This window comes from Lissotriton helveticus, chromosome 7 (assembly GCF_964261635.1).
Source record: "Lissotriton helveticus chromosome 7, aLisHel1.1, whole genome shotgun sequence".
NCBI classification, from domain to species: domain Eukaryota; kingdom Metazoa; phylum Chordata; class Amphibia; order Caudata; family Salamandridae; genus Lissotriton; species Lissotriton helveticus.
Window position 1 is genome coordinate 30,567,720 of NC_136068.1, and position 13,467 is coordinate 30,581,186.

At 45.2% G+C, this 13,467-nt stretch overlaps 1 protein-coding gene across 1 annotated transcript in view; it reads left to right on the plus strand.

The window, feature by feature from the left end:
* LOC144768903 (cell adhesion molecule CEACAM1-like) overlaps positions 1 to 6,239 on the plus strand; it is a 235,468-nt gene extending 229,229 nt beyond the window's left edge. Inside the window, exons 14-15 of the mRNA XM_078652916.1 lie at positions 3,971 to 4,956; positions 5,871 to 6,239. Coding sequence (XP_078509042.1) covers positions 3,971 to 3,975 — 5 coding nt within the window. The 3' untranslated portion in view covers positions 3,976 to 4,956; positions 5,871 to 6,239. The remainder of the gene's footprint in view (positions 1 to 3,970; positions 4,957 to 5,870) is intronic.
* The last annotated feature ends 7,228 nt before the right edge of the window (positions 6,240 to 13,467 follow it).

Here is a 13,467-nt window from a genome sequence, read left to right on the forward strand (position 1 = left end):
TGCATAGGCATTTGCGATTTCTTAATTGTGATTCCTTAAAAATCGCAATTAAGAAATCTCAAATGACTACAATGATGCATGTACCTGATAGTGCTTGGGATTTATCTGGGGATGTACAGGTGCATATGATCGCCTGTAAGAAGATTTACATCTGGACTTAAGCCTTATTTTTTAGGCTTCCCACAAGTATACTTCAGAATATTTTCCTCTGTTCTGTTCATCTGTGCCAGGAGCTATAAACTTCTTTACAGGGGTATTTAAACACAAAAGTGTCTTTCCAATAATTGACAAAAATACTCATAGCTAGACGGATATAAGTGGTGTTTTGAATAGAGTTCAAGTACCATTATGTTACTTGGGCACCATTATATATATCGAGGCTGCCAATCAAATACAGAATAGCCACCTGGTCCCCTTTGCTGAAAATGCATATCAGGATAGACCTGAAGGTTTGTATCATTAGAAGCACCATGTGAGGAAGTATATGCCCTTTGTGGTGTGTCGGAACCAGACATCAGGGTAGCAGGGTAATAGTTGCAGTTCCCTGATGTAGTCCGGGTGTTAGTTGAGCAGGACCACCCATTTGTTGACTAGTTTGTATGCTTAATAGTCTTCTGTCCCTCTCATGGGAGGCCTTAGGTACCATATAGACTGGCTTGAATAAATGTTGGGCCTCTATTGGGCATTTAGCGTGATAAAGATAGCGAAGATGTGATCAGATCATCTACAGCGAATAGTGTGGTATGGATTGGTCCCATGAGGCGCAAGGGCAGTGCCGGTTTCGATAAGGCAGGCGTCTGTCTACGGAAGCATAGTGGTGAAAAACGATTGATTGGAAAGGGACATGGGGCAATTTGTTTTTTGCAGGCACTCCGCCCATCCAGTTTTCTGTGTTTTATATATGACCATGTGTCATAGAAAGGTGAAAAGAGATGTTTAATTGGCACAGGGGGGATCCATGTACAAAGTCAAGAGCTTAAGATGAAGGAAGGATCCATGGAAGACTCCTTCTTGAAGAGGTGAGAGGCTCTCAATAGCACCCACAGATTTATTTACAGGGTGCAGTTGAAAGTATAGGATTCAAAACATCTCAGAACTAGCCTCCTGATCCCCATCTGATATTTTAATACTTGAAGAAGAGAGGAATGATTGACCATTTCAAATGTTGCTGCCCGGTAAGAAGGAACAAGAAGGAACACATCTCCTTTGTATTAGATGAACGGTCCCTCATCAACTATTTGTAGCATTGTCATCTCAGTCCTGCAGCTTGGCCTAAAACATTTTTTAAAATCATCAAGGAGGTTGTTTTCTTTGAGGTTGTTTAAGCTCCTTTGCAGCACAAGTGTTTCAGAGCTTTTTCCATGAACGATACGTTGGATACTTGGCAGTAGCGGGTATTTCGATCTTCGTGGTCCACAACTGTCCATTTCAGAAGAGGGATAACTGCCCAATTGTGTGGCAGCCAGGTACTACTCCTGAAGTGTTGATTGTGATAGTCAGGCAGGGCGTGATGGACAACCACTTGTCGTTCATGAACTTTACAGGGTAAGCTGCAGCAAAATTAGATTATGACTAAGGACAAACCATATGTTCACCACGTCAGTTTGAGGTAACTTCTTGAAAAATCTCCATTCCTCATATTTTTTTGCCTAAGGCCTCTTGTAGAAAGTCAATTCTTGTGATTAAGAGAATAAACCCAATGTTTTTTATCATGTCATAAATTCCCAGTTTTGCATATTGTGAGAAATATCTAGGATGACTAGACGGTTTGTTGGTATTTTACCAATGTTTTAAAGTTTCCATGGCTGGTTTTATGGCAAGTTAATCTGAAACAGGGGCATGCTGGTCTCTAAGAACAGTTTTTTGTCATTTTTTACATTTATTCTGCAATTTATCTAGATTTTGTTTAAAGGTTTTTTTGGCCGCAGACACATTTGAGTACTCTAATATTTTTGTACTCTTTAAATATGTTTTTTGATAATCTTTAAGTAGACTTATAATTGTTTCCTGTTTTTAGTCAAAACTGCACTGACAATATCCACAGCTGAGTTTTTTCAACTTCACTAGGTTTTAAGACAGCCATCTGATCAGTGAACTTATATGAGAACTCTCAATAGCACCTTTTTCGGAAACACAAAGTTAAGTACTGAACCTTTTGCATATGTAGTAGCTGAATAGTGTGATACATATGTATTTGTGTATCATTAAAGACATAAGCTTTACTTGGGTCTAAGAAGAGAGTATCCTTCATATTTAGTTCATGCTTTTAGTTTACAGTTTCACACTATATTATATATAAGGCTTATTTGCCATTCTAAAATAATACAGAGATGTGTGTTACATGTACAACAAAGTTTAAATATCCACCCATGTATTTTTAATGTGCCTCACATTAGTAAAGGCATATGTGATACTTGTTGTTCTTTAGCATCTCACAGTATCTGGGAGATGTGTGATACATTTTATTTTTTAACTTCTCTCACAGAATACCAGAGACATGGGTTACATATTGGTTTCTAACATCTCTCACCATATATTGTGTGATGCAAGCTGGTATATGACAACCTTTGCAGGTTAAGTAAAGTTTGTAATACATGTTGGGTTTTAATATCCCTTCAGTTATATGACGCTTAGTGATAAATATTGGGTTTTAACATTTATCAAGTTTTATGAAGATGTATGATGTATATTTTAAAATCACTCCCAATTTTTCAAGATGTCTGATACATGTTGGTGGTTTGCAAAGCTGATCCCATTTCTGAAGTTTGTTTATAACTTAAGCAACTTTGCAATTTGAAATAGTTGACAAGTTTTTGTAAAATTGTATAATTGTGCAAATACATCTTTTATTGAAAAATAGATGCTTGGAAATGATTTAGCATGACAATTCTCCAACTAAATCATAAATCTTTAGTAAACTTATCCCATGTGAATTTATGTGAAGACCACACCATTCCTAACTTAACCAGCATCAAGGTTGGCAACTTTGCCCAACTCCACTGATGGACTTCAAATTTACCATAACTCTATTGTAAACTACACATGCGAATTCAGCGATATGGGGCTTGAGTCGGTCACTCTACAGGGCAATTACGCAAATATAGTATCTGATAGAAACGCTCTACCCCCTATAGAGGTATCGCCAACCTCACCGCAACCCAATCAAATTGAAAAAACAAGGAAGGAGCGTAATAATTACATGTATGCACAACCGAATGTAAACAACAACTAATCACAATACATCGTATTCCATAGAGACGTCTTCTCAGCATTTTCAGTGATTTCTTTAATTCTTTTCAACAGATTTTCATTATTCACAATGTACTTTCAACAGCCTTTCAACAGCCGACACGTTTCGTCCCCAAATGGGACGTCCTCAGGGCTTTACAAATTCTAGTGTGCCACGGTATATTGTATAACTGTTCAGAAATTATTCCAATGGTTCGGTTTTCAGAAGGCGACCCAAAATCTGTAGTTATGTATAATTTAATAACATGTGTTTCTCATAGATCGATCTTTTCCGAATCTGCAAGTTAAGTATCCGTACTCGTCAATGTCGTGTCTGAGATTCTTTTTAATCTTCCAAAGAAACCTTCATCCGTTCGCTAAACCAGTCAGTCAACGGATCCGGGCTGACGAAAGGATGTTCGAGAAGGCGGCAATGGAATGATTTATAGATAATTTCCTCTATAATCCAGAGTTTAAAGTTTTGGACTGTGATTAATGGACAAAACGCGTCGGCTGTTGAAAGGCTGTTGAAAGTACATTGTGAATAATGAAAATCTGTCGAAAAGAATTAAAGAAATCACTGAAAATGCTGAGAAGACGTCTCTATGGAATATGATTTATTGTGATTGGTTGTTAACTCTAATGTACACTGTCTACAGAGATTTGTAATATGTATTGTTATTTGAAAGTCTATCCTGTTTCTACAACAATGTCTGATATATTTTTGTGTTGTTTTCTGCAGTTTGATGAGAAAGGAAGCAGTACAGACTTGCATTCTTCAGCCTCGAAAGTGCAATAATGTCCCCAGACTTCCATAGAATCCAAGATCACCATTCACCAGACTATGTGTGTGACCACGTGGCATATGATAAATACCAAAAGAACAGCGATCCACTGGATGAACATTGTGCTGCGACCGAGAGAGAATGAGGGACTGCAGGTTGCTACCCAGATTATGGGCCAGAAATGGAACACTTCGTTCTACTCATAATCTTTCCAGTATGATACGAGCAGGAAGGAGGGATTTTTTGTCATACACACTTTATATCTCAAATCTGTTAAAAACATAATTGTATCTCTTGTGGACTGTAATCATGTTATACCACGAGAGTAAAAGCCTGGGCCACAGATCTACTCAATTTGTAAATATATGTTTTGGCAACCATGCCATGTTTTCATCTTCTCAGACACTTTTGTTAAGAAAGAACAAAGTATACTTTCTAATAAATCTTGGCAGGTACTGAGAATATACAACTGACCTTGGTTTATTTTTTCCCTGAAGGTTTTATTTGCTGTTTACCTCTTGTTGTAAACTTACAAGAATGCAGATATTGTTTGAGCCTCAGAGAGAAGCAGATAAACAGCCCCTTCTCTTGGTTTCGTAATGGATATAAATATAAATGCAAGAGAACCTCAGAAACTTAAGAACTGCATCTTCCAAATTTATGGCAGTAGATACATAATAAAAACATACATATGAAAATAGTCTTAAACCCAGTCCTTTAATAAATTGAAAAAAGTGGATGAAATGATGAAGAGGGTCTTGAGAAAGACACAAATACACCCAGTGGCATAAACTCAGATGAAGAGTGTTATATACTTCTCTGACGGTTCTTGGTGGACCTTCTTGTCGCAGCTTTAGTGCAACATTATGTGCAATAAGTAGTTTGTACTTAACACTATACATCATAGCATAACATAAATTAACATAACATAATGTAATGTAGTGTAAGGTTATGGAACTGTGGGCCAGTACAGAATGACTATGGGGAATCAGCTCAAGTTTGTAAGGGTTTTTATTTCAACACCAATCTGACATATTCAGGTTCAACAGTCTGGAGACGTTGTCCGTTGTTCTCCTCGCATGGTTCCAACTTCAAAGAGACTTGTTCTTCCTCCTTAGGTTCCTGCGCTCCTCTGCAGAATCAGTGGAGATGAAAAATGAAAGGAAACAAAGAAAAGAAAATTTGGTAAGGCTGAGGCCCAAACGGGACCTTTCATAATTAGGGAGGTTAGTGTGGGAAATCACACCCGGGTCCGTCACCAGTGGTTCGCTTGCAGTCAGTACGGCGCTGCTCCTGTTTACGTGCCGGACTACAGCGCCAGGCAATTCCCAGTCCCTCACTGCCCTCCCGGTACATCCTCTGACGGCTTCCCACCTCGGATCCCTCTACCCCACGTGGCCCGGATGCAGGCACCTAACTTGTAGAGCCACGTTCCTCCAGGAGCGTGGCTGGTGCTTGAGCAGTGCCAAAGTGGGTCCGGCTCCCTCTTTTCACGGGGTACATTGATGCTCTCGGCATCAGACTCTTCTTGTTGTGATAGCAGGGGTTCTTCCTCCGAACCTTCAATCAGGATACCGCAGCTGATCTCTGGTCCTGTTCTGCTCTCCAACCGGAGCTCTTCAGCATCCGTTTCACAGGGCTGTTCTTCTTTCAAATCCTCCATAGTGACGGCGTCTCTACCCATTGGGGCATGTGACCAGAGCAGGTGGGTTGGGGTTGAGTCCTGGCAATCTGGATTGTTAAAGGCATAGTGCAGATCCTGAATGCTGATGTCAGGGGCAGACTGGAAACAGAGGAGAGGAGACAGATGAGAGGGGAAAGGATCCACATCGTCCTCCCTCAGTAAGGCTTGGGCAGGCATTTAGTGAGAGTAATGTAATATAATAGGAACTATTTGTATTACTAGTCTCTCAAGGTAAATTAATGTAGCATCTTGTCAGACTAGGCACTCGCCAATAAGTGCACCCCACTGAAAGAATAGTTTTACATGTCTTTATTCTGCTGTGTGTAAGTCAGAACTCAACATTCGAATCCTGCCTTTCAAATCATCCCTCCAGCGCTTATGTCACAGGCATGCGGTATACAGTGGGAACCAACAGAGTTCCAGCATTCTTTATTACGAGACACTACATTTCCTGGTTTGTTAAATAAAAAGTCACAACTTTTTAAAAACAGATAAAAAATATATGAATAACTACATGGATCAATACATAGATACACAAGCAATTACAATAATTCAATTAAGCGCTGTGGCGCATGGATCACACATCCTGATCTGGTCACTGGAACCTGGGAACTGGCAGAGGAAGTGTCAGTAATCTGCACAGGTGAGGCGGAATTATCAGCAGATACAGAGTCACCAACAGTCTGTCTAGACCCAGTCTCTACATTGACATCGATGTTTGGTGAGTAATGTTGGTCACATGTCGAAAATTAGAGGAATCTCTCGTAAGAGATTTCCCAGGATACTGGGCAGTCACCATGCGTCCTTTGGTGTTGGTGATAGTTAAGGGTTCAACCTCCAAAGGAGCATCAGATTTCCTTCTCTGTATTGTCTAACTAGCACTCGATCTCCTCTTGTAAAAGTGGTGTCCTTTGCATGACGTCGCCACTAAGCATATATTTTCATCTTCTATTTGCGACCAAAGTCTGTAGTGTGAATGTCTTCCTTATTCTTAGATCTGACATTAGTTCATTGGAACAGCTTGGTCGCCATGGCTCTTCGAAACATGAGAGTAGCAGGGCTTTCTCTTGTTGAGTTAGTTGAGTTGTTGTCGAACAGTAAGCTCAAAGGGCAGAGTTGTAAAACATCTTTGAGCTTCTCCAATGCAGCACACTGAACAGCTTTCTGTAGAGTACTCATAAATTGTTCTGCCAGGCCATTGGCCTGGGGCCAAAGAGGAGGGCTTTTTTTAATGCTTTATATTGAGGTGAATTAGAAAGTCTTTATATTCTCAACAATTGAAAGATGGGCCATTGTTGGATTTCAAGATTACAGGTATACCCCATGTTGCAAACATGCCACCTTGTTTTTGAATGACCTTCTTATGGTTAGTGAATGAAAGGTCTTTCACCAATGGGAAACAAAAGTATTCATCGGCAATGACTAAAAGATGATGTCCATTCTCAATAGCCCCAAAGTAATCAATAGCAATTCTCTTCCAAGCATGATGTTGCAAGTCTATGCCCAAATGAGGTCGCACACTGCTCGTCCCATCAGCGTGTGACCCCGGAGCATGATGTTCGATGTAGTCGGTATCAGCGGGTGCGCTTCTACCCGAGTGTTGAGTCTTGAGGGTGTTCACTGGTGTGCTTGCCATCCCTGGAAACGTGTTTCGCGTTCATTAACGCTCATCAGCAGGGATTAGGCGTGTGCACGGGGTTGCTGCGTGGGCTGCCGAAAATATTTGTAGGTCCAGATACCTCTCTAAGGCGCGCAGGTGCGTAGTCTCGAGGTCGTCACCTCCATCGGCTCAAGGGAGCCTGTATAAATAGTATGTCCAAATGAGGTCGCACACTGCTCGTCCCATCAGCGTGTGACCCCAAAGCATGATGTTCGATGTAGTCGGTATCAGCGGGTGCGCTTCTGCCAGTGTCTGTAGGTGCCCTCCTTATCTTGCGGGGGCTTCACCGAACGAGGGCCTGGCCCCTGACGCCTCCTCATCCGGCACACGCCACCATCGGCCCCGAAGGTTTACTGCTGGGCCCGGCCTCAACTTGACGTGAGGACTTCTCCCGACCTCTGGGGACCACCTCATATCGGAGGTGCCCTCTGGCTGGATGCCGCTCATCCTGCCTGAATCGAAGGATGATGACCTTCACAGGGACATCCTCTGCCCGCTGGCATCCATCCCACTCCCTGCTCAAAGTCTGAGTCCGGGGCTGGGTGGGGGAGCGTTTTCGTCTCACCAGTGCCATCGGGTCCAGCCCTGGGAGGTCTCCCGCTGTGCACAACCCCACTGAGCTGCCATGCCGCCATCCGGTTGGGACCACCACGATCCTCTTGGTCACTGCAAGGTTTCAAAGGTAAGGGTGTGCCCGCGCCCTCACCGGCTACCACTAAAGCACCTCAGATGGGTTTCTCATGGGCCGAGCTCAACTGAAAGCGTGGCCTCTGGAAGAGGCCAGACCACTCTGAGGGCAAAGTTCAGTCCTACCATTGCCTCACAGAGAGCTTGGCCAGGTGGACCTAACCCACCTCCAGAGCCGATCCGTCACTCCCAATTGCGGCAAGTAACCCCTCTCATCTCCTCATGGGATTTAACTAATCTAACTGGAGGCGCTGTGCTCCTTGTTTTTAACCAATGTCTGACCTTGCTCCCTACTTCCCCTAATTTTGCTCACTCTACATGACCATTTTAGATCTCGGATTAGGTTTCCACTCCTTCCTCCCTCATTCCCTCATTTGGCCCTCACACTGTGGCCATTTTACATCTGTCCCTCTATCACTGAATCTACCTTTGCGGCAGCCATCTTAGAACTGTCAGCCTCACTGCAAACTGTTTAGCTTCTTGCTCCTTACCTACCTCACACTGCTCTCACGAGGTGGCCATCTCAGATTTCTCATCTCAGCTTTCTCCCTCAGCCCCTCACACTTATCACATTATATGACCATCCTAGAGATTGGTTCAGATTCCTACTCCCTAATCTCCTTACATTGCCCTCTCATACTGCAACCATCCTAGACTCATCTCCGATGCCTCAATCTCCCATTGCTGTGGTCATCTGCGAACAACTTAACACACTAAACACTGCTTTTCTTTCTGCTCCAACCTTCCTCACACTGCTCACACTATGCGACCACCTTAGAACGCCCTGACACTCTGCAGCCCACACTCAAATCGCAATATTCATCCTGGCCTAATATAGACCAATGCTACTGTCCAAGTAACCCTGCCCTCTCTGCTAACTCACCACGAAGTAACACTGTACCTACGCACATACCCCCTCACATATCCCCTCAACCAAGTTCTTTCCACTTTCCTGCCCTATCACGTTAGGTTGCCCCTGAGTTCAGTTGACTACAAGATGGGCACCCATTTTGTGCACCGCTATTAGCGTCTTGGTGAGGCTATCATCCTTTTTGGCCCTCTCCCACGGAAGTTGATGAAGGGCTCCCCCTTCCTTGAGCACTAGGTACGGCATGCCATGGAATGAGAAATGGGACTGCTCCATTCCCAGCGGGTGGTTGCCATCTTGGAGTGGGTTCTTCCTCATTGATCCCACACAGTGGCTGTCTTAGTTTGCCCCATCACCGCAGAGTGGAAGATGGCTACTTCCTCTATGGGCTTTCATGAAACAGCCAGCCTGAACTCCTTACCTGCTGAAGTTGTAAACTCCAGGATTGTATGAGTACGACAGCTCCCATAGTAGACACCGACCAGACCACACTCATTTCCCCCACCCACCGCCCTCATCCAGCTCACCCATCAGGACATGGAACCTGGGAATCTGGGCAATGACCGTAGAGACGTAACTTTTTATTTATATTTTTAGCCAATACCCAGTGGAGCTACTTTGTTAGCTATAGGAGATGATCTGTTGACTTCCCCTTCAGCTGTCACCTACCCAGCCGGACATTGGGCAGACTCAACATGCTCTACATGTGAAGAACTTCGATGCTTGTCCGATTTTCCTATCATGGCTGTCCTTCGATACCCACAACACGGAGATACCATTGTTTCCTGTCCTCTCGCTTGATCCTTTGGACTTCATCCTTCAGACATTGCTCCTCAACTGGACTGCCTTATCTCTTTCTCCCCCCCAGGCCCCCATCTCTCCTATCACCTATCTCACCTCCCCCCCACTCTCTCTACCCCCTTGGATGTCTTATTTCTCTGTTCACTCTGTAGATAAGTAAAATACAATTGTTTTTAGCCTAATCGTTGTGTAAATGGATCCTGAGTAAATTTACTATTTGCATAGTTACAACTCTAACCACTAGTATATGCAGTAGTTCTTTGTACTTAATATCACTATTTTGCCATTCTGACCTTTTACCCGTTAGCATCTCTCCCCTGAGTGACTCTACAACGTATTCATTTCCTTTTCTGCTACCTGTATCTCTTCCTTCTGGGACTCTTCAACTCGCTGACTCCCTCCCTTTGTTCTCCCTAACCCCTGCCATTCGTGGCCCCTGTCTTTTTCGGGATCGCTAATTTATACCGCCCCCAGCGGAAATGTACTGGGCAATAAAACCAGGTTGTGACCGGACATCCTGGTCAAATCGATACCACCAACGTGCCTGCTGTGTGATTATTATCTGCTGCGGCCCGCACCGGGTGCTCGTGCAGCCTTGCTTCTTTTCTCTGTCCGCTGGACAGAACAGCTAGGAACTGGTTGGAAATGGAACTGTGTTTCTTCTCTTCTTCCGGGGACCACAGGATGTTGTGGTGTGCCTTTCTTGACATTGTTTACCTTTCATATTCATTTTGTATTGTTTTTTGAAGGAGGTAGCGTGCTTTGGTGTACCTTATTTGGATTCATTTGATATATTTTTGAGGGGGCATCAAGGGGCAGGTTATACAGATGTCTTTCCCAGTCTCTTTCTAAGGTTTATATGTCAATACTTTTTATTTAAATGTCTCTTGTGCAATAGGGAAACAATGTCTTAACTCTCTTACTCCACCACTAGAGACCTTCTTGTGCTTTACTAAAGCAGAGGTGCTGACTGCCCATCACGGCAGTCTACTTCTGGAGTCAGCTAGCGATGTGGACATGCTTCCTTGTATTTCCTACTCATCCTCTCCCCAAAGTTTTATATTGTGGATACAACATGCCCTGAAGAATTACTACTGACTGTGTAAATGCCAACAGATCTTGCCCTGTGACTGCTGAGAGCAATAAGGAATCCTGGGGCCTTGAACCTCTGGGCATTACTTCTGCAAGATCCGGGAAAAGAGTCCAGATAGAGAGTGATTTGGGACAGAAAGATGCTATAGCTAGGGTTGGTAGTACAGAGGGTTGAGTGATTTAGCAGCAGGCCAGGAAAGGGGCACAGTATTGTGGCAAAATGTTGGAAAATTTTTATACAATAGAAATACATAATATTAACGTGAGATAGCAGCTGTCAGGCCCACAGCTGCTGCTGTGTAACACAGTAGGTGAGACTCAGTCTCTCATTCACTCTATACATTTTCCCTTGTGTCTGTTACAGTACCTTTTGGCTTTGATACAATTTTTTTCCCCAGCTTTTCTTCGATAAGCTGGCTGTGTGAACCTAACAGTCATTGAAAGAATGAGAGTGTCTTAGTTGTAGTCTCTTGTAATAAAAAGAACGCTGGAACTCTTATGATTCCCACTGTACACCATAGGCCTGTGACGTAAGCACTGGAGGGATGAGCTGAAGGTGCCAACTGGACAACGGCGAAACATCAGCCCTCATCCTCCTGGACCTGTCGGCCGCCTTCGACACAGTCTGCCATCGCACTTTGAAGACACGCCTCCTAGAAGCTGGTGTCCAAAAGAAGGGCCTTGACTGGACCACGTCCTTCCTCTACGGCAGAACCCAGAGCGTCCGCCTCCCACCCTTCCGATCCGAAGCCACCGACATCATCTGCGGCGTCCCCCAGGGCTCATGCCTCAGCCCGACGCTGTTCAACATCTACATGGCCCCCCTCGCACAAGTGGCCCGCCAACACGACCTCAACATCATCTCCTACGCAGACGACACCCAGCTCATCCTCTCCCTCACCAAGGACCCACATACCCCCAAAACCAACCTCCACGAGGGAATGAAGGCCGTCACCGACTGGATGAGGATCAACCGTCTGAAACTGAACTCGGACAAGACGGAGGTACTCATCCTCGGACCCACCCCCTCAGCCTGGGACGGCTCCTGGTGGCTGACCACACTGGGAACAGCACCAACACCCACCGACCATGCACGCAACCTAGGATTCATCCTCCACTCCTCCCTCTCCATGGCCAAGCAGGTCAACGCCGTCTCCTCCTCCTGCTACAACACCCTCCGCATGCTCCGCAGGATCTACAAGTGGATCCCGACCGAAACAAGAAGAACGGTGACACAGGCCCTCGTCAGCAGCAGGCTGGACTACGGCAACGCACTCTACACAGAATTCCCAGTCAAACACCTACAACGACTGCAACGCATCCAAAACGCCTCCGCCCGACTAATCGTCAACGTCCACTGCTGCAGCCACATCACCCCCCACCTGAGAGACCTACACTGGCTCCCCGTCGACAAAAGGATCACCTTCAAGCTCCTCACCCACGCACACAAAGCATTCCACAACGCCGGACCAGTCCTACCTGAACAGCAGACTCAGCTTTTACACCCCCACGTGCCAGCCCTGCTCCGCCAGCCTCGCCCTCGCCGCTATCCCCCGCATCCAACGAACGACCTCCGATGGCAGATCCTTCTTCTACCTCGCCGCCAAGACCTGGAACACCCTCCCTACCCACAAACGGCAGACCCAAGACCTACTCGCCTTCAGAAGACTCCTCAAGACCTGGCTCTTTGAGCAGTAGCGGCACCCCCTCCCCTCAGCGCCTTGAGATCCTCACGGGTAAGTAGCGCGCTCTACAAGTACTCTGATTGATTGATTGATTGATTGATTGATGATGTTGAGTTGTGACTTGCACGTAGCAGAATAAAGACATTTATTTATTTGAAAGATTTTATATAGCGCTGGCTAGACCTGGGGGTATCAGAGCGCTTTACATGAGTATCAGACCATAGTGGAAGGTTACATTGTTACAAAGTTTACACAGTTTTAGAGCATAGCTACATAGTTATATGTTGGGTCAAGACAAACAATAAGGATATATACATAAGGGAAAAAGCAGGCAAAGGGAGAGATTCAGGGGAGAAGGGGTAGAAGCAGGAGAAGTAGACAGAGAACGAAGGAGGGAAAGAGGAGGGGGAGGGTGAGAGACATAGCATGAAAGAGGAGGGGGAGGGTGGCGGGGGCACAAACCGGTAGACGAGTAATAGCTACATCCATAGTCCAGTAAGCTGTGATCCCAGGGGATGTGGTATTATTCCCCTATCTCCGTTGCGAGAGGCTCCCTTTACGCGGTGGACTCTCTCAGAGGGGTCTCTGGGACTCCAAGGCGTATCTACTGGATCTTTCCCCAAAAAGGGGAGAGGGGGTGCTTTGGCAAGGGGTGCCATACCATACCTCAGCTGTGAGTGGCTCCCTTGGTGCAGTGGACTCTCTCAGCGGGTTAGCTGAGACTCCAGAGTATATGAGATCTTTCCCCAACAAGGGGAGAAGGAGTGCTTATTCAAAGGGCACAAGGGATAGGGGCCTAGGCGGCGTAGCAGGGAGAGGGGATAGGAGCAGAGGAAGTAGAGAAAGAAAGAAAGAGGGAAAGCGGTGGGGGAGGCAGAGAGACAGAGCATGAAGGAGGAGGGGGAGGGTGAAGGAGGCATAAACCGGTAGACAAGTAAAAGCCACGTCCAAGGTTCGGTAAGCTGTGATCCCGGGGG